The sequence below is a fragment of the Mesoplodon mirus genome (genome assembly GCF_964341445.2).
Source record: "Mesoplodon mirus genome assembly, chromosome: 4".
NCBI classification, from domain to species: Eukaryota; Metazoa; Chordata; class Mammalia; order Artiodactyla; family Ziphiidae; genus Mesoplodon; species Mesoplodon mirus.
In genome coordinates this window covers 19179802-19203130 of record NC_138979.1, presented here as the reverse complement: position 1 = coordinate 19203130, position 23329 = coordinate 19179802, and the positions used below count along the sequence as shown (strand labels likewise).

The 23329-nt window shown below is 37.5% G+C and overlaps 2 protein-coding genes and 1 long non-coding RNA gene across 3 annotated transcripts in view; 2 read left to right on the top strand and 1 right to left on the bottom strand.

The window, feature by feature from the left end:
* The window catches only part of LOC309802048, a 42213-nt gene that overhangs the window by 3070 nt on the left and 15814 nt on the right, over positions 1-23329 (top strand). The window lies entirely within an intron of this gene.
* Positions 11824-23329, bottom strand: part of YME1L1 (YME1 like 1 ATPase) — a 34740-nt gene continuing 23234 nt past the window's right edge. The window contains exons 10-19 of the mRNA XM_082617247.1: positions 22892-23044; positions 19793-19925; positions 19021-19083; positions 17778-17890; positions 16767-16922; positions 15643-15794; positions 14501-14627; positions 14334-14407; positions 13602-13688; positions 11824-12179 (exon numbers count right to left, since the gene is read on the bottom strand). Of these exons, the coding sequence (XP_082473373.1) occupies positions 12036-12179; positions 13602-13688; positions 14334-14407; positions 14501-14627; positions 15643-15794; positions 16767-16922; positions 17778-17890; positions 19021-19083; positions 19793-19925; positions 22892-23044 (1202 nt within the window). The 3' untranslated portion in view covers positions 11824-12035. The remainder of the gene's footprint in view (positions 12180-13601; positions 13689-14333; positions 14408-14500; positions 14628-15642; positions 15795-16766; positions 16923-17777; positions 17891-19020; positions 19084-19792; positions 19926-22891; positions 23045-23329) is intronic.
* LOC309802678 (synaptophysin-like protein 1) lies at positions 20007-21741 on the top strand. The gene is given in 2 exon segments (XM_082618435.1): positions 20007-20651; positions 20653-21741. Coding segments are annotated over 2 exon segments (717 nt in total). The 5' UTR covers positions 20007-20310; the 3' UTR covers positions 21029-21741.

Below are 23329 nucleotides of genomic sequence, written 5' to 3'. Positions count from 1 at the left end.
CATATTTATTTAATATTTATTTATTTAATATTTATTTAACATATGTTAATGGAATTAATAATGTCAGAGTAATACCTGTTTTATGATGAAAAACATGTTATGGATGCCTTAACAAATTCAGGTGGGTCCAGTGTAATCACAAGGGTCCATCATATGTGGAAGGAGGAGGCAGGAGTGTCAGAATGATGTGAGAAAGACTCGACAGGTCATTGCTGGCTTTGAAGATGGAAGGGGCCACAAACCAAGGAATACAGGTGGCCTCTACAAGTCGGAAAAGACAAGAAAACTAATTGTCCTCTAGAACCTCCAGAAAGGAATGCAGCCTTGATGTTAGCTCAGTGAGAATCATTTCAGACCTCTGACCTCCAGAACTATACTATAAATATGTGTGGTTTTAAGCCACGCAATTTGTGGTAATATGTTAAGTGGCCATAGAAAATTATGGAGAGAGGGAGCTAGGAAGAATGGAAGAAGTGGAGATAGAGGGAAACAAAGAGGACTGGGTAGAGAGAGTCTAAAACTGCAGCACAGTTCTAACAACATTTCTGGCCAGGCCAAAGGGGAATCCTGGAACCAAAGTCATATGATAAATAAATCCTCCATCTTCCAGGAAAGGGCCTGTATTTTACCCCTATTGTGGGTACAATGGCTGGGAGCAGTCGTGGGAAGCATGGGCATAGGACAGACACAGACGTGGATCCAGAAGGACAGCTGCTGGGGCTGTCAGTCTATGTGTCCCAAGTAGGTTCCCTAGTTTGCCCAGGACTGGGGCTTTCTTGGGACACAGGACTATCAGTGATAAAACCAAGACAGTCCTGGGAAAACTGGCATGGTTTGTTACCCTGTCCCTAGCACTGGAGACCTGATCTGAGCATTTTCATGCCCAACATACCCCTCAACTCTGTAGCCCCCTTAGGATAATTTCTGCTTATCATGGCAGTTTATAGCTGGAAAAAATTTTTCACCCTCTTCCTACCTTCACTACCTAGCCAGAGTAGACACCATCTGTGACTCCTGAGATTCCACAGGCAGACTGGGGTGTTTGTAACTTTTCTTTGTAACTCTCAAACATTGAAACTCATTAGGAATGCAAGTTAAAATTTCAGCTGTTTTACTTCCATACTTCTCCCCCATAGAATCCAGACTATCCCCTGTGTCCCTGACCCCCCAGCATTGTGAGGATATGGAGCATCAGTTGGCAACGTGCCTACTTTAGCCCTTCCAATGAGGGTCTTTGCTTCCTATGAGGAGAAGGCACTGAGCTTATTTTCTCTTATTATTATTCTCTTATTGGTACTGAGCCTATTTTCTCATGACTACAGTCAGCCAGCAATGCACTTCCATCTACAAGAAAAATGGGTCGGCATCTCTACTTCATAAAGTCTTAAGCCGTTTTTTGCTCCAGAGTCTGTGGCAAACATAGGACCTCTTAGTTTTATAGGGAGTTGGTACCAAGAAAGGTGTTATGGCCATCCCCTTTGTGGCCAAACTTTTTTCACTGGATACAAAATAGGCGCCTCAGTCACCAACCTGGGACCCAAGTGGGTTCTAAGAGGGGAAGGAGGTAGGGCAAAAGCTTAACATCACCCCTCAGAACCTTGCACGTGGGGGACCCAGTGCTAGGAGAATGAGGCATAGCTACATCCACTCTCACTACTAAGGTCTTCCTTCTTTCATATTTACTTTCTTATTTATATTTTCTAACTTTTCAGCAATAAACATATGTTGCTTTTGCATAGACATATAGTGATTTGTTTCTAGTTAAAATAAAATAGCTTTAAATATGTTTAAAGAAAGTTAAGATAAATTAAATTTTTTCTGTTAGATTATAAAATATATAATTAGTAAATATAAAAACATAATTATTAAATACTAGCCTACAGAAGAATAAGCATATTACTGGAAAACAGTAAGAGGTGAGAACGTATTAACATAAGAGAAACTATACAAATCAATGAGAATTATATAGATAATTAATAAATGGTTTGGGAAAAATCAATTAATGATAAGAAGTTAACTACATATCTCAACATATACACCAAAAGAAACTCCAGGTTAGTAAAAATGTTTAGTCTTTTTAGTGAAACCATTAAATATTTTAGAAGAAAATATGGATGAGTGGTATTATTTATAAGTTTATGACGATTTTTCAAACAAAAACAATGGAAGTGTCAAAAGATCAGTACATTTGGCCACATAAAATTTGTGACCAAAAAATTTAGTATAGGGCATTCCCTGGCGGTCCAGTGGTTAGGACTTGGCGCTTTCGCTGCCAGGGCCGGTGCAGCCGCGCGCACACACACACACACACACACACACACACACACACACACTATAAATGCAAATACAGATAAAGCATTAACATGCATAATTAATAAAACATTCTTTTTGTTTACAATCAAGGAACTAAATTTTTTAAAAAGATTTTTTGATGTGGACCATTTTTAAAGTCTTCACTGAATTTGTTACAATATTGCTTGTTTTATGTTTTGGTTATTTTGGCTGTGAGGCGTGAAGGATCCTAGCTCCCCAGTCAGGGATCAAACTCACACCCACTGCATTGGAAGGCGAAGTCTTAACCACTGCACCGCCCGGGAAGTCCCCTAAATTTTTTTTTAATGATCAAAGGATACAATCAGTTCACAAATTAACCATGGGAACCAGAAGCTTTCTACTCTTACTTGATATGGATAGGGGTTCAACTTCATCATCTTGCCTCAAGACAACATTTGCTCATCAAATGCTGATAATTCTGTGGTAATTTAATCCACCAAGATCTTGATATTCTCACTACCTTACAGGACATCAAATTTACACATTATGTGGATGACTTCATGCTGATGGTATTAGGTGCATAGGAAATAGGAGATAGTTTGAAAGTTCTGGTAAAAATTTATTTTCCCACTGTTATGATTTATGTTAACCCTCTTTAAAAAATCAGCATTATCCATTTAAAGAAATATTTCCCCCAGAGTTAAGCACAACTCCTAAACATCACCTTGGCATCACAAGTAATTTACAAAATATAATGCTAACCATATAATCAGTTCTAACAGTGACCAACAGCAGCTTTGGTGGATAAATGAAATTTGTGATTCAGAGTACTGAGAAGCATAGTTAACACTTCACTTTTAGAAAAGGTGTATTTTAAAAAAAAGAAAAGAAAAGGTGTATTTTTTATAAAACCCAACCAAGAGAGACATTCTTTTTACCTTATATGTACTCCTTTAACAACTCTTTCTTCAAATTTTGTATGAGAGGATTTGAGGAGATCTTATGACACTAAGAAGAAGCATGAACTTAAGAATCTTAAAATCTAACAAGGATGAAGAAGCATACAGAAAGCAGAACCAGGGTACAAGTATGCACTTGCCCTCCTATCGACTTCCCAAACAAGAAGAAAAAAAAAATCACGTTAAGTTTTGATAAATTTTGAAGTCAGTTTTCTTTGTGCTATAACAGTATAAAACATTATCTTTCAGCAAAATTAAAAATAAAAAATTATGAACCTTTTGGCCTAGCAGAGATAATGCTGACAAGATGCTTCTACTTGGTGGGAGCTGTGCTCCCTCCACCACGAAACATTGTGCACCAGGCTTTGCATAGTTTGGGTTTTTTTTTTAAATTAATTAATTAATTTAGGCTGCGTTGGGTCTTCATTGCTGCACGCGGGATTTCTCTAGTTGCAGCGAGCGGGAGCTACTCTTCCTTGTGGTGCGTGGGCTTCTCACTGCGGTGGCTTCTCTTGTTGCAGAGCACGGGCTCTAGGAGCGTGGGCTTCAGTAGTTGTGGCACGCAGGCTCAGCAGTTGTGGCTCGCAGGCTCTAGAGTGCAGGCTCAGGAGTTGTGGCACATGGGCTTAGTTGCTCCGAGACATTTGGGATCTTCCAGGACCAGGGATCGAACCCATGTCCCCTGCATTGGCAGCAGATTCTCAACCACTGCGCTACCAGGGAAGTCCCAGGCTTTGCATAGTTTGATTCACAAATTTCTTATAATCATTCAGTCATTTGATATTTTGGTTATAGTTGATTTGGGTTTCTTTTTAGATAACGATGCTTATTTCCAAATAATATAAACAGTCTCTCTTTTGTTCTTCCTGGAAATCCTTTAGCAACCATCTTCTCCAATCCTCCATATTTTGTCTCTTCTTTCTCCATCTTCTCGCACCTCTGTCTCTTTCATCACCTAGTTCAGAACTTCCAGGAGAGTTATACAGACATTCCTAACATCTCAAGTTTACCAACAGCTGGTCTTTAACATGCCTCAGGACTGTGAATGGAGGCAACTGGTTGATCAAAGATAAAACACATCTTGTATGAAATCAATCCAGAATACTTAAGGAGTTTCACATGCTGCAGGTCTTAAAGTTATCTTTTTATCCAGTTAACAGATCCTTCTATGTAAAAGATACTGTTAGCCTGGCACTCAGTCCTACCTTGCACATTTTATCTTCCAAAAAAGAAGGCAGATTTTCCTCAGGAAGACATTCCATCTTCTTTATTGTTATAGTCACTGCGATATTTTCAAAGACGAAAAAACCACTTACTACTCATATTCTCTATGGCATTATTTAACCGTCTATGGAGAATCTGACCCATCTGTTCCAGTGCTTTGCCTGATGGGGGAATTAGGATCAATCTACTGAATGCCCATTATTCTTTCACTCATTGAAGATTTATTAGCTGTCTACCTATAAAGCACTGCATTTAGTCTTAGAGATACTAGTGTTCAAGACTCCTTCCTAGAACTCAACACCAGGTGGGGAAAGGCAGACACAGAAACAATAAATTAGAGAACAGGTTTTTTTTTCTTCTTCTTCTTCTTTTTCTTTTGGCCGCGCCATGTGGCATGCAGGATCTTAGTTCCCGGACCAGGGTTTGAACCTGCGCCCCCTGCATTGGGAGTGAGGAGTCCTAACCACTGGACCACCAGGGAAGTCCCCAAGAACAGCTTCTTACGAACATACAAATCAAATGCTATGGAGAAAAACAGTTGGACATGTAGCCTAAATGGAAAAGGGCTATAGAGAAAGACTAAGAAGTCATCAGCATACAGATGATACAAAAATATAGAGAGAAGCTAGAAGGACCAAGGATATATAACCTTAGAGTTTACCAACATAAAATGGAGAGCAAAGAATAAGATCCCACAAAATAATTCCTGAATTTTAACATAATCATAAAAATGTTATCAACAGAATAAAGGGGGAAATAAGAGCTGTAATCAACTAAAAGCAGTTTCTCTTGTCCCCATTTTAACAATAAATAGATCATTCTACTAAATCCCTAGATTAGCTATTTCAATATTAAAAGTATTAAACTGATAATGATTATGGAAATATAACATGACTAAATTGCATAGGAATTTTAAGGGGAAAGAATACTGAACCATAATATAGTACAATAAAATATCATATAAGGGGGAGGAGGAAATAAAATCATATAAAAAATACCAAGACATTTATGTTGCTTCCATGATGTTTTGGATATTGCAAATAGTGCTGCTATGAACACCGGGGTGCATGTATCTTTTCGATAAATGTCCACTGACAGGTGAATGGATAAAGAATATGTAGTATACATATACAATGGAATATTACTCAGCCATAAAAAAAGAATGAAATAATGCCATTTGCAGCAACATGGATGGACCTAGAGATTATATTAAGTGAAGTCAAGTCAGAGAAAGACATCATGATATCACTTATATGTGGAATCTAAAAAAAAAATGATACAAATGAACTTATTTTATTTATGAAGCAGAAACAGACTCACAAACATAGAAAACAAATTTATGGTTACCAAAGGGGATAGCAGGGGGGCGGTGGTGGGAGATAAATTAGGAGTTTGGGATTAACATACACATACTACTATATATAAAACAGATAAGGACCTACTGTATAGCACAGGGAACTATAATCAATATCTTGTAATAACCTATAATGGAAAGGAATCTGGAAAAGAATATATATAGATATATATGTACAACTGAATCACTTTGCTGTACACTTGAAATACAACACTGTAAATTAACTATACTTCAATAAAATTTTTTTAAAATACCAAGACATTAGAAGCTTTGTTAAAATAGTTACTCACACACATATCCCATACATGATTATGATGGAAATTACACAAATATTTCAATTTTGAAAAATCTTATGAATAGAATTATATCACCCAGAAAAGTGTTCCAACAAAAATCTGTTAATATATGTAACCACTATTTTTGACTCATGGGATATAATTAGAAGGCAACTTCATCTCCCACTACCCTTTTAAATATTCAGAGGTTCTTCTCCCAACCCAGGTTGAAAACCCTTACTCTCAAGTAATAAGAAGTCCAGAGTTGCTTTAACTCACAAAGCACTGAAAAACAATGTCCAGCCCCACGTAACTATACAGAACTATAAAAATGCCAAGTCAGAGTTAATCAGCTAGGCCATGCTACAGGCAGACCACCTGCAGTAGGGGTGGAAAGCAGGCATGGTCCCCTTCTTTCCTGCCTCATCCCACCCTTCCTCCTTCAGTTGGCTAATTATGGTTTCCCATGCTGCCAGGTTCAAAACTGCAGGGGGCGGTAGAGTTCTTATGTGAGATGGTTTTGAGCAGTCTGGATCTGGCAATTGTTTTAAAGCTGACTCTCTCTCTCAGGGGCATTTCTGTGCCCACAGCTGTTCTCACCTGTAACTCCCTTGACCTAGGTGAATGTAATCCATTCTTTCTTCTTGGCTCTTAAGGAATCCAGAGCCCCACTTTGGACTATCCTGTTCTGAGGCCTGTTCACGCCTCTAAGTGGCCTTTTGTGCGGTATCCAATGTGGATCCACCACCATGGCTCACTTTCTCTCTTTCACGCTTGACTAACATCTGGTCCTCGATAAGCACTCAAACAGTCTTTGTCAAAGCAAATGCTGAGAGTGCAAAACAGTCTCAACACATTAGCAGTTCTTCTCCTGTCCTGAGCCAAAGTAACCTACCAGTTCCTTCAGATTCCAGGTTCCCTGGGTATGAGTTACATACCTGCTCCCAGAACTGTGGGAGATTAGATTCACATCGAGTTCCCCAAACCAGGTTTTACAACCTCTCTCGCTCTCACCCTCTCTCTTTGGCAGCTCTGTAATTTCTTTTTTCATGAAATACATTCTCAAATTCATAACAGATTAGCTACCCATTATATTCCCATATGAAGCATTGATACATAACTAAATTAAGTTTCTGTTTAAAAGGTGGGGAGAGGTGTGTGTCGGGGAATCACATTCTTGCCCAAAAGAATAGGGATTCATGTGACAGAATGGGGGCAGGGGAGAACCTGCATAGAAATAAAATCCTCAGTTCAAATGTATCAACTCTCCAAATTTTATGTCCACGACTAGGTGTTATTTTTTCAATTCAAAGATCAAATCTACATTCCAACATATTTTATTAAAATATTACATACTTACATTAAGAAAAATGCTTATAACTAGCCAGATCGTAGTAACTCAGTATTTACTTTAAAATGAATATGAACAAAGAATATCTAAAAATAAAACATGTATCAATTACCACAAGTAATCTATTCAATAGGTATAGGTTACTTGTAAAACTCTGGCATTGTGGTAGCTTTCAATGGACAGCTTTAAAAAGTTTACAAGTCCTCTCAAAGTCCATCCTTATTAAACTGATTTGGTTGAAATGTGATTCAGAATAAGCTGGGGAAATATACTTTTGGCATGATGAGGGGAGGAGGTTGACAAATCATCTCCATTTTTTAAAAAGCAGCTATAAATTTGGATAAACTGTTTAATAAAACAGCCATTTCAGCACTCTGGAAATTAATTGAAGATCTACAACTAAGAAGTGCTTATTCATGAAACCCAGTTAGGGAAAGAACCTGTGAGCCTGTGGGATTACCGTGCTGCCACATCCCAGGCCAGGTCTACGGGTGCAGTAGTTCAGCCAGGGCAACAGCAGACCCAGGGAACAAGGCTTGTTGTCACTGCCAGAGGGGACTCATTTGATATGATGCATTGTAAGTTCACCTGGGAGCTCAGTGGTAAGCAAACAAGGCTCAGTGAGGTTGTAGCCCTGTTTGGGGCAAACAACAGAGTAGCTAGGGATTTCACTGGAAGTTCTAGGAGGTAAGACAGCCATCTGGGTTTGATAAGCACTCTATATACTCCAGATGTACAGGCATGCAAAGCGGAAACTGAAGCTGGTTCAGGCCACCCACATACCCACGGTTGCCAAAGCCTGCACATATGCACAAGGGAGAAGCAAAAAAAGCCCATCAGAAAGCTCAGACCAGAGCAGACTTGAAAATGACCTGAACACTGTATGTACTTGCCAGCCCACACAGATCCATTGGCAGAGTGGAGGCCTGACTGATGGGGTTTGAACACAACCTCTATCCAGTCTTTGGCTATATGCTAAGCTATGCAATCCAGCAGCAACGCTTAGGAAGCAAGATTTATTACTTTAAAAAATGAGTAGAGACATCGGTGACTGCACACTGCCGTGGAGACAGATTTCACAAATTTACTGGTGGCAAGTTACTAAATAAAACAAGAACAACCCTCGGGGGAAAAATTCAGAATTAGTAATTGCTACATTATCTGAAATTCAACAAGATTACAAAGCAAAGAAAGAAGAAAGTGCATCCTTACTGGGGAAGAAAAGCATTCAATAGGAACTGAGTATCTCCAGATGTTAGAATGAGCAAAGACTTAAAAGCAGCTATTATGAACATGTTCAAAGAACTAATGGAATTCATGTTTAAAGAATTAATGAGAGCTATGATGAAAATGATGCAATGCATGAAGAATCTCAGTAAAGAGATACAAGGTATATGAAAGAACCAGAGAGAAACTTGGAGCTGAAAAATATAATATCTGAAATGAAAAATTCAGCTGAAAGAAGAAGAAAGAATCAGTGAACTTGAAGCTGAATCAACAGAAAGTATTCAATCTGAAGAGGAGAGGGAGAAAAGCAATGAAAAAAATGAACAAAGCCTCAGAGACCAAATCAACATATGTGAAAGGAGAATCCCAGAAAAAGAAAGGGCAAATAAATATATTTGAAGAAGTAATTGCCAAAAACGTCTCAAATCTGATGAAAAACATTAATCTACAGATCCAAGAGGTTCAACGAATCCCAAGTAGGAAAAACTCAAGGATATCCACACTTATACACATCATAGTCCAACTGTTAAAAGACAAGACTAAGAAAAAATTCTTGAAAGCAGCAAGTGAAAAACAACCTATCGGAAAAGGAGACCAAAATTACCATTAACAGCTGACTTTTCACCAAAAATAATGGAAATCAGAGGCTGTGGGACGACACACTCAAAGTGATTAAAGAATAAACTGTTGTGCTTCCCTGGTGGTACAGTGGTTGAGAGTCCACCTGCCAATGCAGGGGACGTGGGTTCGTGCCCCGGTCCGGGAAGATCCCACATGCCGTGGAGCAGCTAGGCCCGTGAGCCACGGCCGCTGAGCCTGCGCGTCCAGAGCCTGTGCTCTGCAACGGGAGAGGCCACAACAGTGAGAGGCCCGCGTACTGCAAAAAAACAAAACAAACAAACAAACAAAAAAGGCAAAATAAAGACATCCCCAGATAAAGACAGAGGACTTAAGATTATATAAACCAGTAGTTAATAATTGTATTAAGTTGTTGTAACACGTACAGATGTAACATGGCAACAACAGCACAAAGGAAAGAAAAGGAGATATACGGGAACAAATTTACTACATTTTGACAGAATTAAACTTGTATTATTTTGAAGGAGCCTGTGATTACGAGTGATAAATGCGTACTGTCATCCCTAGAGCAACTGCCAAGACATAACTCACAATAGGAGGAACAGGGAATTTCCTGTTAGTCCAGTGGTTAGGACTCCGTGCTCTCACTGCCAAGGGCCCGGGTTCAATTCCTGTTGGGGAACTAAGATCCCACAAGCCATGCTGTGCAGCCAAAAAAAAAAGAAGAGGAACACAGGGATCTCTTTAGATACGAGAAAAACAGAAAACAAATAGCAAGTGGCAGATGTAAAAGCAACTACATAAATATTAAATATGAATGAACTAAACACCCCACTCAAACAACAGAGATTTTCAGACTGGATTAAAAAAAAAACAAGATCGGGCTTCCCTGGTGGCGCAGTGGTTGAGAGTCCACCTGCTGATGCAGGGGACCTGGGTTCGTGCCCCGGTCCGGGAAGATCCCACATGCTGCGGAGCGGCTGGGCCCGTGAGCTGTGGCCGCTGAGCCTGCGCGTCCGGAGCCTGTGCTCCGCAACGGGAGAGGCCACAACAGTGAGAGGCCCGCGTACCGCCAAAAACAAAACAAAACAAAACAAAAAACAAGATCCATATAATAAAGGGCTTGTCTTTAGAATATATGATCTCTTACAACACAGAAGACAACAACCCAAAGAGGGGAGGGAGGATTTCAACAGACATTTCTCCAAAGACGATATACAAATGACCAAAAGCCTAGCAGAGGATGTTCAAAATCACTAGTCCTAGGGAAATGTAAATTAAATCCACAATGAGATTCTACTTCATACCCACTAGATTGGCTTTGTCAAAAAGACAAGACTATAAGAAACACTGTACAAGATATGGAGAAATGGGAACCTTTATACACTGGTAGTTGGAACATTAAATTATATAGTTACTTTCAAAACAGTTCATCAGGTTCTTAAAAAGTTAAACAGAAACTCACCACATCACACAGCAATTTCTAGAAGTCTACCAAGACAAATGAGAACGTGTCCATGCAAAGACATGTATACTCAGATATATATTAACACAGAGAGAAGGGGAGGGAAGGAAGGAGGGAGGGAAGAGAGGAGGAAGGGAGAAAGGAAGCAGGGGCAATAAAAAACGGGCAAATGAAAATAACTGGTGTATCTGAATCAAGGGTATATGGGAATTCCTTGTATTATTCTGGTAATGTTTCTCTAAGTTTGAAAGTACATCAAAATTTTAAATTACCCAAATAAAGGGCAAGAATATCATGTAGCAAGCTCCCTCTACCAACTTCAACGAAGACCATATACAGCTTAAAAGTTACTAGAAAACTAGGTAATTTTAATAAAATCACTTCAAGAATATAGTATGGTTGTAAAACCAATACAATGTGCTCTAAAATAATTTTTCTACTGAGTTAAATAAAGTCATCTGTAAATTCTGTAACAACACATTCATATTCACAAAATCTGACTGAAAAATAAACACAACTTTCCATTTCTAACACAGCATAATTCAAAAGTTCACTCTGAATGGGACTGGGTTTTTGGTTTTATTTTGGTTTTAACGCAAAGCATAATTACATAGTTATTCATAATTTGAGGTGTGTTACTTGTTTATTTAACAAAATACTGCTGCTCTGAAATAAACTTCATTTTCAGAGTGATAGTAATGTTAAAAAAAAAAAAGACCATGAAAATGCAAGTTGCATTTTAAAAAGCTTATAATAATCATTTAAATTCCGATTGTATCTGTAGGTTCACAATTCTCTACTCTTAGATTTTTAAAAAAACACTTTAGATATGGTCAATCTAGATCATAATTAAGTGCATCTTAATGAAGTTTCCACTGATGTATGTAGAAATATGATGTACCAATAGCCAAATAGCATCATTTCTTTATCAAAGATAAGTGGTACTATCTAGAAATAAAGAGAATCCTTCAAGAATTTTATTTTCCTAAGTAAAAATACTTCCCAAGAGCTAAAGGCACAACTTCTATTCACGTCTAGCACTGTAACCAACCATAAAATCATTACTTATTTTCGACTTAATAACTGATTGACATTTCTCAAACAAGCTGTTTTCAATCCTGATAGCTCTTTATTTTCTTTAGTAAATTGCTGTTTGCAGTAGGTGTCCATCATGAGAGTAATCAAAATTAGATACATGTGACAGAAGACCGACAAAGTGTTTCACACCCTTGAGTGATACCAAGAATGGGAGAAAAGTGTTGCAAAATACGACTACTGCAGTGCTACTTATGGTCTTGCAATAAAACCAACAATGCATCAAGAGCTGTCATCTCGCATCCAACTTCTTCCCCTCAAGAACAATCTGAATCTCTTTGGCATCCAAAGTCTCATAGGTCAGTAAAGCTTCTGCTAGATTCTTGTGCTCTTTCGCATGAGTCTTCAAGATGTGTTTGGCTCGCTCATACGAATCCTGAAATACAAAGCAGATGTGTAAGAGGCAGAAACCTTAGGAGAAGCACAAACCCTACATGAGATAAAAAGCCTTTATGCACCCTAAAAAAACTCTGAAATCTGTTGACTTCTAGTTATGAAAGATAAACGCATTTAAAAGCTTGGTTCCCTAAAGATAACTCTTTCATACTTTCAAATGGTACATTTTTAACCTCCAAATCGATCATAGAGATAACTGAGGACTACTTAAACAAAAAGCTACTTAAGAAATAAAAGTATACACTGTACTCATCTGCTTTCTAAATAAGGTCTGTGAACACAGAAATCTATTACTCTTTTCGGTATACGTGCTAAAAGGAAAGGGAGTTTGCTCCTTTTGCCTCTTGAGATTTCACCAATTTACTCAATCTAGAATGGCCAGAAAAGATATAATTTCCATTCTTTTACTTGGTAACACACTCACCTCTCAATACTGTAATACAGTATCATTAGAGGTGATCCCTGACTTCCATACATTTGATTTTTTTTTTGCAACCCACCTTGAACTTTTCATTTAAATCCTTCAACTCTCTTTCCAAAGGTGAGTCTGAATTAAGTTTATCAGCTTATGAATAACGGCAGTAATAACAGTTCTTTTCTGGCAGTGTCATATTTGCCTGTACAATGTTTATGCCAATATTTTACTAGCGAATTATATTTTTGTCCTTGTAAAATTGGGTGGAAAATGTAAAAATGAATTTACCAACACCAAGAAGCACAGGTCATAAACACAAGACAATTACTAGACATTTTGAACATAACCATGTCCAAGTAAAATAATCAAATTAAAGAAAATACATAAAGTATTAGAAATATATAAGCTAAAGTACAACTGAATATTTAAATCACAATGTAAATTGTTCTGGGCTTCCCTAGTGGCACAGTGGTTAAGAATCCGCCTGCCAATGCAGGGGACACGGGTTCGATCCTTGGTCCGGGAAGATCCCACATGCCGCGAAGCAACTAAGCCCGCGCGCCACAACCACTGAAGCCCCGCACCACAGCCACTGAAGCCCGTGCCCTAGAGCCCATGCTCAGCAACAAGAGAAGCCACCGCAATGAAGAGCAGCCCCTGCTCGCTGCAACTAGAGAAAGCCCACGTGCAGCAACAAAGACCCAATGCAGCCAAAAATAAAATAAATAAATTTATTTTTAAAAAATATACATATATATAAATTGTTCTTAGCCTATGGCCAGAATAAAATAAAGATCCAGTCTATGATCAGGGGTTCCAGTCTATGTCAAAGATCCAGTCTATGACATATTTAATCACGGCAGCAACGATGCACCTATTAACTTTATAAAACAGAGGAACTTTAGTTTTTTTGCAAGCACCCAAAAATTTAGGCACATTTTGACTAAATAGATAAATAAACATTAAAAAAAAAAAAAAGATCATTACCCTCAGAAGGATTCTGATTTCCTGTTCAATAGCAGATTGAGTTTCTGGACTCAGTTTCCCTGTATCGCTGTAGGTCATAACTCCAAGCTAAAATCAATGAAAAGAAAGAAATCCAACAGAAAAATCTCTAACACTAATATATGTAACAGAGGAAGTACTATCCTATACATAAGAAAAGAAATATCATGGGGGCAAGGAAAAAATACAATATAAAAATGCCCTTGAGGGCAAAAAACTTCATTATTCTTCTGAAAGTATAATACTAAAAAGTGTGAGCAAGAGAGAAAATTTTAAATCCTAAGTATCGTTCTGAGTACCTTCTTAGAAAACCTTAGCAGCTATTCTAGTCCAGAAATCCACAATTCACAGAGTACTGGAATTGCTTTATGGAGCCACAGTGATAATGTAGGAACGTGAAGTATGTGGAAAGGGCAAAGTAAGCAAGCTCAACAAGTAGGTCTGCGATGTCATATGAATAAAAAAAGCTAAAGAATTTATATTATCATTTGGTTAATTCATGAAGTAATAACTCTTACTGTTTGAGCATCTGGAATGGAAAGAGTATGTTACATTTCTCAGAAAATGACATTTAGTTTAGAGCAAGCTTTGTTAAATCCATTTGGAATAAGACAGGGGAAAATCTATCAATTTATAATGAGAACCCTCTCTCACAAAGAGACACTTGGCACATCAACATTTGATACATGAGGAAGGATTAAAATTAGCCATTACCTTTTCACTCATTCCAAATTTGGTGACCATCCGCTTTGCTATTTGGGTTGCATTATCAAAATCACTGGAAGCACCTAAAATTTTAAAATATACATAAAACTCAAGTTAAAAAAAAATCTTTAAACCAACAAACACAATTTGAACCAAAGCTATTCTTTACAGCCAACCTGTTGTAATATGATCAGCTCCAAATATAAGTTCCTCTGCCACTCTTCCTCCCATACTGACATCCATCTGAGCAAGAAGCTGAGCTCTAGTTTCATTCCATCGATCATTTTCAGGCAACAGGGACACCTAGACAATTGAAAACCAAAGAAAAAATTCAGACACAGTTTTGAAACACTTATAGTAATAACCTGAATTATCATTTGTCTCTCATGACCTTACTTAATACCATGATGCTGAAAGCTCAGCGGCATTTAATAGAGGTGGTCATGGTGATTGATTACCAAACCAGCTATGTATAAAATAAGGAAAGCAAAAGTGCAGTTTATAAATAATAAGTAGTTAATGTTGCAATACAACTGTTTGTCCCTCGTTGCACAAAAATGTTTAAAACGTCTATAGGGACGTCCCTGGTGGTGCAGTGGTTAAGAATCTGCCTGCCAATGCAGGGGACACGGTTCGAGCTCTGGTCTGGGAAGATCCCACATGCCGCGGAGCAACTCAGCCTGTGCGCCACAACTACTGGGCCCGTGCTCTAGAGCCTGCAAGCCACAACCACTGAGCCCATGTACCACAACTACTGATGCCCGCACGCCTAGAGCCTGTGCTCTGCAACAAGAGAAGCCACCGCAATGAGAAGCCCACGCACCGCAATGAAGAGCAGCCCCCTCTCGCTTCAACTAGAGAAAGCCCGTGTGCAGCAAAGAAGACCCAATGCAGCCAAAAATAAAATTTTAAAAAATAAATAAATAAAAATAAAACGTCTATAATTAGAAAGATATGAAAATGAAACTTGTACTCAATGAGAAAAAACTCAGAAAAACTATTGAACCAGTCACTATGATACATAATTTCTTTCGAGGGGAAAAGAGCAACTACATATTTAAGAATTATATTTTGCTGTCATTCCTGAATTACATTTCATAATGTAAATATATTATCTGAAATATTAAGGATATCCTTTATTAGCAGGTAAATTTCACAAGTATGTCTGATTTCAAGACAGTTGAGGAAGTTAAAGAAGAAGGTATCAACACACCTAGGAAGTAGCTGAATTTTCTTTTGAAATGTTTTCATCAGCAATTTTCTACATAAGCTCCTGGGGAGCACTATTTGAAAGAAAAGAAAAACTAAAGATACTCACATGTCCAAGTGTTGGCCCTCGTGGCATGATTGTAGCTTTGTTGATAGGCATAGCATCTTTAGTGTAATATGCAATAATAGCGTGACCAGATTCATGATACGCTGTGATTGTTTTGTTTTTGTTATCAATTTCCACACTTCTACGCTCAGGCCCTAAGAATAAAAATTTACTTAAGTAAAATACTCCATTAGGAAGGTATATTTAAATGAGTGAAGCTCCTTTGCCTCAAAGTCATTCTTAGAGTCATATGATTTAATATCATTAATAAATATTTTAAAAGTGTGAAAGTTTAAAAAATGAGTAGATTCCACTCTACAACCCATGTAAACCATAATTTGTCAACTGAAAACCAAACTGTAAAAACTATTATCTTAATCCTTATATCAAAAGGAAAAGCTTTATTCTATTTCTAGAAAATAAACTTCTAATTTAACAGGAACATCACAACTAACCTGTTTTGAAGGCAATTCAAGATTTAAAATAAAAATTAAATACTGAAAAACAGTAAAATTAACTATTCTTTTATCAGCAATATCAGACAAGAGGAAAGACATGGGCACTCATGCCCCCCAAAGAGCGTAATATAAGTTATAATATATTTGTTCTGTAACAGGCCAAACTGTGTTGCTCTGTTAGAGTATATATTTGCATGTTTCTACATCTTTCTTTTTTATAAACTTTCTCTCAAAATTAAGAGTTTTTTCTCGGACTTCCCTGGTGGCGCAGTGGTTAAGAATCCGCCTGCCAATGCAGGGGACACGGGTTCGAGCTCTGGTCCAAGAAGACTCCATATGCCGCGGAGCAACTAAGCCCATGCGCCACAGCTACTGAGCCTGAGTTCTAGAGCCCATAAGCCACAACTACTGAAGCACCACGCACCCACAAGAAGAGAAGCCACCGCAATGAGAAGCCCATGCACCGCAGTGAAGAGTAGCCCCTGCTCGCCGCAACTAGAGAAAGCCCGCATGCAGCAACGAAGACCCAATGCAGCCAATAAATAAATAAATAAAAATTAAAAAAAAAAGAGTGAATTACCACCAAACCAAAAATTACCAAGTGGCAATTTAAAAAAAAAAGAATTTTTTCTCTAACATAATGAACAGGGGAAAAAAAAGAAAACCTACCCATTAGGATTTTATCTTTGGAAAACTCTAGTTCCTTCATGGTAACCATTTCTTTTCCATCAACAGCTGCCTTTAAAGCAGCTTGGTTCACAAGATTCTCCAACTCTGCTCCAGAAAAGCCAACAGTACCTCGAGCTATGATTTCTGGATCAACAGCTATATGCAGACAGGACACAATATTAAAATTTCAGAAGAGCTAATAAAAAGCTCTTCATAAAGAACTCACATTGCAAAAGAAAAAAGAAGATAGCCATCATGAACTGTAATTTTACAAAAGCTTACTTCACTGAATTCTAAGGGGAAAAAGCCAAAACTGCTATTAAACACACCATTAAAATTGTCATTGGGACAAATCACAAAAGTTCTTATATTTAAATAACTTTGTGATAAACAAAGAAAGGTAGAGTTGCCAGATAACGATTTACAAACCTTTAATTATGGCCTAACCACAAACTGAAAAAGCACATTCATAGACATTTTGTTTTCAGAATTTCATCTTGAAATTACTTTGGACATAAAAGCCCCCCTTATTATCGGAAACATACTTGGTTTTAAGAATTGATTCAGATATCTTTGAAAATACTGCAGCTTTAATAGCTGCTTTTATTACTCAGGTAGTTACATAATATTTCCATGTGTTTTGTTTTATAGTTTGCTTCCCCTCTTTTGGCCCCAAAGTGACTATATCATGAGGTACTATGCTCATAATATACAGGTGCTTTTTATATTATTTTATATTTTACATTCATCTAAAGAAACATTTATACATAGATTTCATCAAGCATTATCTAAGTACTCAAAAGAAAACTTTCTTTAGAATCGGGATTCAAAATGACAGAATCTCTGGACACACATTAACTGAGAAATGGACTTTATGGACAAACAAGAGGAGAGAAAAATAGACATTTAAAGGAATTTGTCTTTTAAGACATCCTGAGTAAGGACCACAAACAGGGTGGATTGATATATTACCATTTTATGGAGATAATGTATCATCGAATTAAGACTTACACTGATCAAACTTTATTTTATTGAGATACCACTTCAAGATTTCTGTTCGACCTTTTACATCTGGCCTGGGAACTGTAACCTGCATGTCAAAACGACCAGGACGTATTAAGGCGCTAAAGGGAGAATACAAAAAGAAAATATAAATTAATAAGCTGACCGTGCTGAAGGTCAAGTTAAACAGGACTGACATCCTAAAGAGAAGATGGAAAGACAATGGCAACCAATATTTATTTTGAACATAAATATTCAGATTAGTTCCTTATAAAACGTGGCTCAAAGAACAGTTTCAATAACCAGAAGGCAGAACAAAGGTTCATATAGATAAATGTGTGCATCTAGATAGCATACAACCCTTCAGAGACAAAGACATGCAAGTCAGCCAGTCCAGGAACAAATAATTCTACAGCAATCTATTATGAGAGCTACACATCCATCTTACTGCTATTAAGTACAAAATGTTAAACTAGAGTCTTAGGCAAGAACCAACTATTAGATCAAATGAAAGTATGAATAACTTCTATATAATAAAACCAATAAAAAATTTAAACTATAGTCAATTTTATTCTAAAAATCCTCTCTACCCCCCACCCAAAAGCTTTGTGATGTTTAAGTTGTGAGAAGATTCTTTTAGCAGCTTTACTGAGATACAATTTTCATATCATAGAATTTGAAGTCGAAAACCCAGTGTTGTTTTTTTTTTTAACATCATTATTGGAGTATAATTTGCTTTACAATGTTGTGTTATTTTCTGCTGTATAACAAAGTGAATCAGTTATACATATACATATATCCCCATATCCCCTCCCTCTTGCGTCTCCCTCCCTGCCACCCTCCCTATCCCACCCCTCTAGGTAGTCACAAAGCACCGAGCTGATCTCCCTGTGCTGTGCCGCTGCTTCCCACTAGCTATCTATTTTACATTTGGTAGCATAACCCAGTGGTTTTTAATATATTCAGAGTTGCCCAACCATCACCACAATCTAATTTTAGAGAATTTTTACCCCCTCCCTCTCTTCTCCAGCTGAAAGAAACCCCAAATCTACTGGCAGTTATTCCCCATTTTCCCTAACCTCTGGCAACCACTAAATTACTTTCTGTTGCTATGGATCTGCTTATTCTAGACATTTCATATAAAAGCAATCATATAATATGTGATGTTTTGTGATGGGTTTCCTTCACTTAGCACAATATTTTTAAAGTTCATCACTATTCTAGAATATATCACAAAAATTTTAATACTTACTTATCTAATGCCTCTGGGAAGTTTGTGGCTCCTATGATGATAACTCCTTCGTTGGGTTTAAAACTATTATTAAAAAAAAAGGACCTTTTCATTGAAAATTAAAACAGCACACATGTAGAAATGTTCTATGCAGAACTGTTTATCGTTAATCTTACTAACAGCAAAGAAAAGGGATTGATCTTTTTAATGCCCAAAATGATAAGGCATCTCTAATTGTTTCTTAAAATGCCAGGGCACTTCAATAAAAGTGTTAATAATAAATCACCAAGTCATCTGTGGTTACATACCTTCATAATAATTTTTCTAGTTAGGAAGAGATGACCTGACACAAAAAGCTTGAGTCCCCGACTAATTTTTGAAAAATATTTTCAAGTTTACCAATTCAAATTATTTGCTCCTAGACTTCCAGAATGTCTTATATGACTTTAAGAAACATTTTTTTGATCTACAGCAACACTCAAAGCTAGTCACAAACAGTGTAGGGATAAGGGTATTCTCCCTTTACATCTCCAAAGAGACTACTACTTTCAGCTGGAATCACTGCTTTCCTGCCATGCTACAGTAAATGAAAAATCTATTTTTTAATTTAAGAGAAGTTGATATAACAATTATCAATGATCCCATTAGTAAAAACAATACAATAGTCAAAATAGCTTGTCTTTACTTCTTGGACGAGGGACTACTCTGTTGCCTATAAACATGAATTTTTCCTATCTCTAGTATGCTACCAAATATATCACCAAATTCTAAAGACAGAGGAAGATTCAATTACCCATCCATTTCAGCAAGAAGTTGATTTATGGTCTGCCGTGAATATGGATGCATTGGAGATTCAATTCGCTTCCCACCAACAGAATCTAATTCATCAATAAATATAACACACGGGGCATTTGCTTTTGCTTCCCCTAAGAAGACAGAAAAGATTCAAATAAGTTTAATAAAATCAACACTTTTAAAATAAAATTGCATAAATATTTAACAACTTTTAAGACAGTTAAAAAGCCAAATAAAGACATTCAGTAGGGAGAAAATACATAAAAGGAGGTCCTTCTTAACTGATTTAAGAACAGTAGCCTCAGAAGAAAAAAAAAATTATACCATTGAGTATTCATTCTTCCTAGCTGTACAAACCATATACAATCAGATTTGAGGCAAATACTTTTTAAATACATACTAAAAACTTGATAGGCCCGCCCCGCTTGCCCTTTCTCACGGCCGGGCAGCTGTCTCTTCGGTCCCCCTCCTCCTCCGCCCCACCGTCCTGACTCCTTTCCCTCCTTCCCTCAGAGGATGTCCTCCTTCCAGCTCAACCTCAACCCGCTAAAGGAGCCACTCGGCTTCATCAAGGTCCTCAAGTGGACTGCTTCTATCTTTGCTTTTGCCACCTATGGAGGTTTTAAGGGCAAAACAGAAATTCAAGTGGCTTGTCATCCTGAAGTTTCTGACAATAAAACGATTACAGCTACTTTTGGTTATCAATTCAGGTTGAATGAAGCATCATTTCAGGCACCTCAAGGTGTAAATATGTGTGATGTAGATTGGAAAATTCACGTCCTTATCGGAGATTACTCTTCTTCTGCACAGTTCTATGTTACTTTTGCAGTCTTTGTCTTCCTGTACTGCATCGCTACTCTATGTTGGTTACACGAACCTGTATTGTGATAGTCGAAAACTTCCCATGGTTGATTTTGTTGTTACTCTTGTTGCCACTTTTTTGTGGTTGGTGAGCACTTCAGCCTGGGCTAAAGCTCTTACAGATATTGAAACAGCTACTGGTCGCAATATTGTCCAGGAACTTCTGCCTTGTAATCAACAAGGAGTGATATGTCATTTTGGCTCTGTGACTACTATGGGATCCCTAAATGTATCTGTGATCTTTGGCTTTCTGAATATGATACTTTGGGGAGGAAATGCATGGTTTGTGTACAAGGAGACCAGCTTACACAGTCCCTCAAATACTTCTACTTCCCATAGCCAAGGAGGTATTCCTTCTCCAACTGGAATATAATTTATAATTGAAGAGAGAAGCACACTGTTTGAAACAGACGTCTATACTATGACTTGCTGCCAACATCTTGAGAAGCATTTTTTGTTTCTAATAAAAGTAACGGCTTTTTCAATAAATTGGTGCGTTTAAAATTTTGCTGCTTTTTTACATAAAGCTTGTGCCTTTCCTAGAAATTTAACATGTAAATGTATTCTCACATGTGAATTCGAAAATTCTGGGGCCTATTATGAGATGATACACATTTTTAAATGAACTGTAATTTCTTCACTAAGTTGTTTGCCTTCCAAAGTGTTTAGACCTTAAGCCTTAACATATATCTTCACTCAGAAAAGAGTTATATTGTTATATCATAATAGGAAGAAAATCTCTATTGGAATATACACTACTGTAAGTTTGTACAGATCATATTCCTAAGACCTGTCTTTGTTTAAGAAAGTCTTGATTACATAAATCATATTTAGAAAAAACATTTAGTTCACAGTTTATATCTGAACATTGTTTATAGGTTATGAAAATTTTTAATACAAAGGCTGTGTGTATGTTTTTTTTGTTTTTTTTTTTTTTTTTCTTTTTGCGGTATGCGGGCCTCTCACTGTTGTGGCCTCTCCCGTTGCGGAGCACAGGCTCCGGACGCGCCGGCCCAGCGGCCGTGGCTCACGGGCCCAGCCGCTCCGCGGCATATGGGATCCTCCCAGACCGGGGCACGAACCCGCATCCCCTGCATCGGCAGGCGGACTCTCAACCACTGCGCCACCAGGGAGGCCCTGTGTGTATGTTTTATTTCTGTTTTTCTAAATGACCTACAGTACTTGATAGGTGTACTAAAATTGTTTTGGGAGTGGGGTTTAGAAATTTCTAATAGATATATAGTTAATTTAGTAATTCTCTTGCATGAGGCATAAGCTTCCATTATGCTGGTTATTTAATAGATTGGCTATATAAGTAGAATGTGGTTCACCAAGATATTTTGATATGTACGGGCATTACTCCTAATGATATTTGTTTGCTGTCGTTTGTTGCTCATACTCCTTCAGTGCAGGCTGAGGCCTAGTCTCCTTGTAAGTAGAGTAAAATAATCTACCATTTTTTGCAGACTCTATTCATAGGATTACAAGAAATTAAGATTGTCTTTTACTTTTGAAACATTTAACATTTATATTCAATGAAGTTGCTATTTTGAGTTTAGTATTGCTATTGTGAAAATGAATGCAATTTGGATCCCATGCTTCTTAATGTTTATTCTTATTTCACAAATGGATAATTAAGGAATTATGCGTAATAAACAAGGAACCTAAGTGGGTTCTATTATCGGTGTGCTGTCTTTGCTCACACATTTGGGTATCTTCTGAATACAGGGCTTATTCACATTTTACTACCTAAATTTTTGTTGTACAGGGCCAGATTTCCTACTACCGCCTGATTGTTTATATGTGAAGCACATCTTACTATCGCCTTATTTTTGTTGCTTTTGTTCATGACAAGAATTGTCAGTGTGAGAATGTATATCTTTTATGCAACCAGCTTAATAAAGAAAAGAAAAAACAAAGAATTGATAAATAAGGTGAAAACAAAACACACCCCCAAAACCCCCAAAACAAAACAAACAAAACCCCCGCGTTTCAATAGCCCCCAGCCTCACCCAGCAATCCAGCACTTCCACTAGCTCTTCCGACTAACTGGGGGGAAACACAAAGGACAGTCCTATTGTAGCTCACACACTAAGTGACCTGAAACCAGAACCCTACAACGGCTACGTCAGCCAACTACATCAAGCAGAAACAGGTAGCGAAGAAAGGGTAAGAAACCCTCTTCCCCTAAAGTTACGAGAAAGTAGTACTGTATGAAAGATATGTTAAAACCTACTAAAAAGATTTCTTATACGGCTGGCTCCCACACCCACAAACATCTCATCAAATTCTGATCCAGAAGCATAATAAAAAGGAACGTCAGCTTCTCCGGCCACAGCTCGGGCAAGAAGTGTCTTTCCCGTCCCTGGTGGTCCAACTAAAAGAATTCCTAAAAGGAAAAATAAACGAGAATGGTTCAAATTAAAAATGAGAAACAAAGCCTGACATGAACTTATAACAAATAATTATTAATTTATATAGCTTTGCAGTTGAAGGCACATCAATGACCGATATTTTGAAACACAGCCAAAACGTATTTGTCTCTACTAACGATTCACTTCAGGATCTGCTCCTTAACTAATTCTCCTGTATCATTTAAATACTGTTTACATAATGGGACAAATGTTGAAATTTGAATATGACTTTGAATTAGATAATAGTTTTGGATCTATGT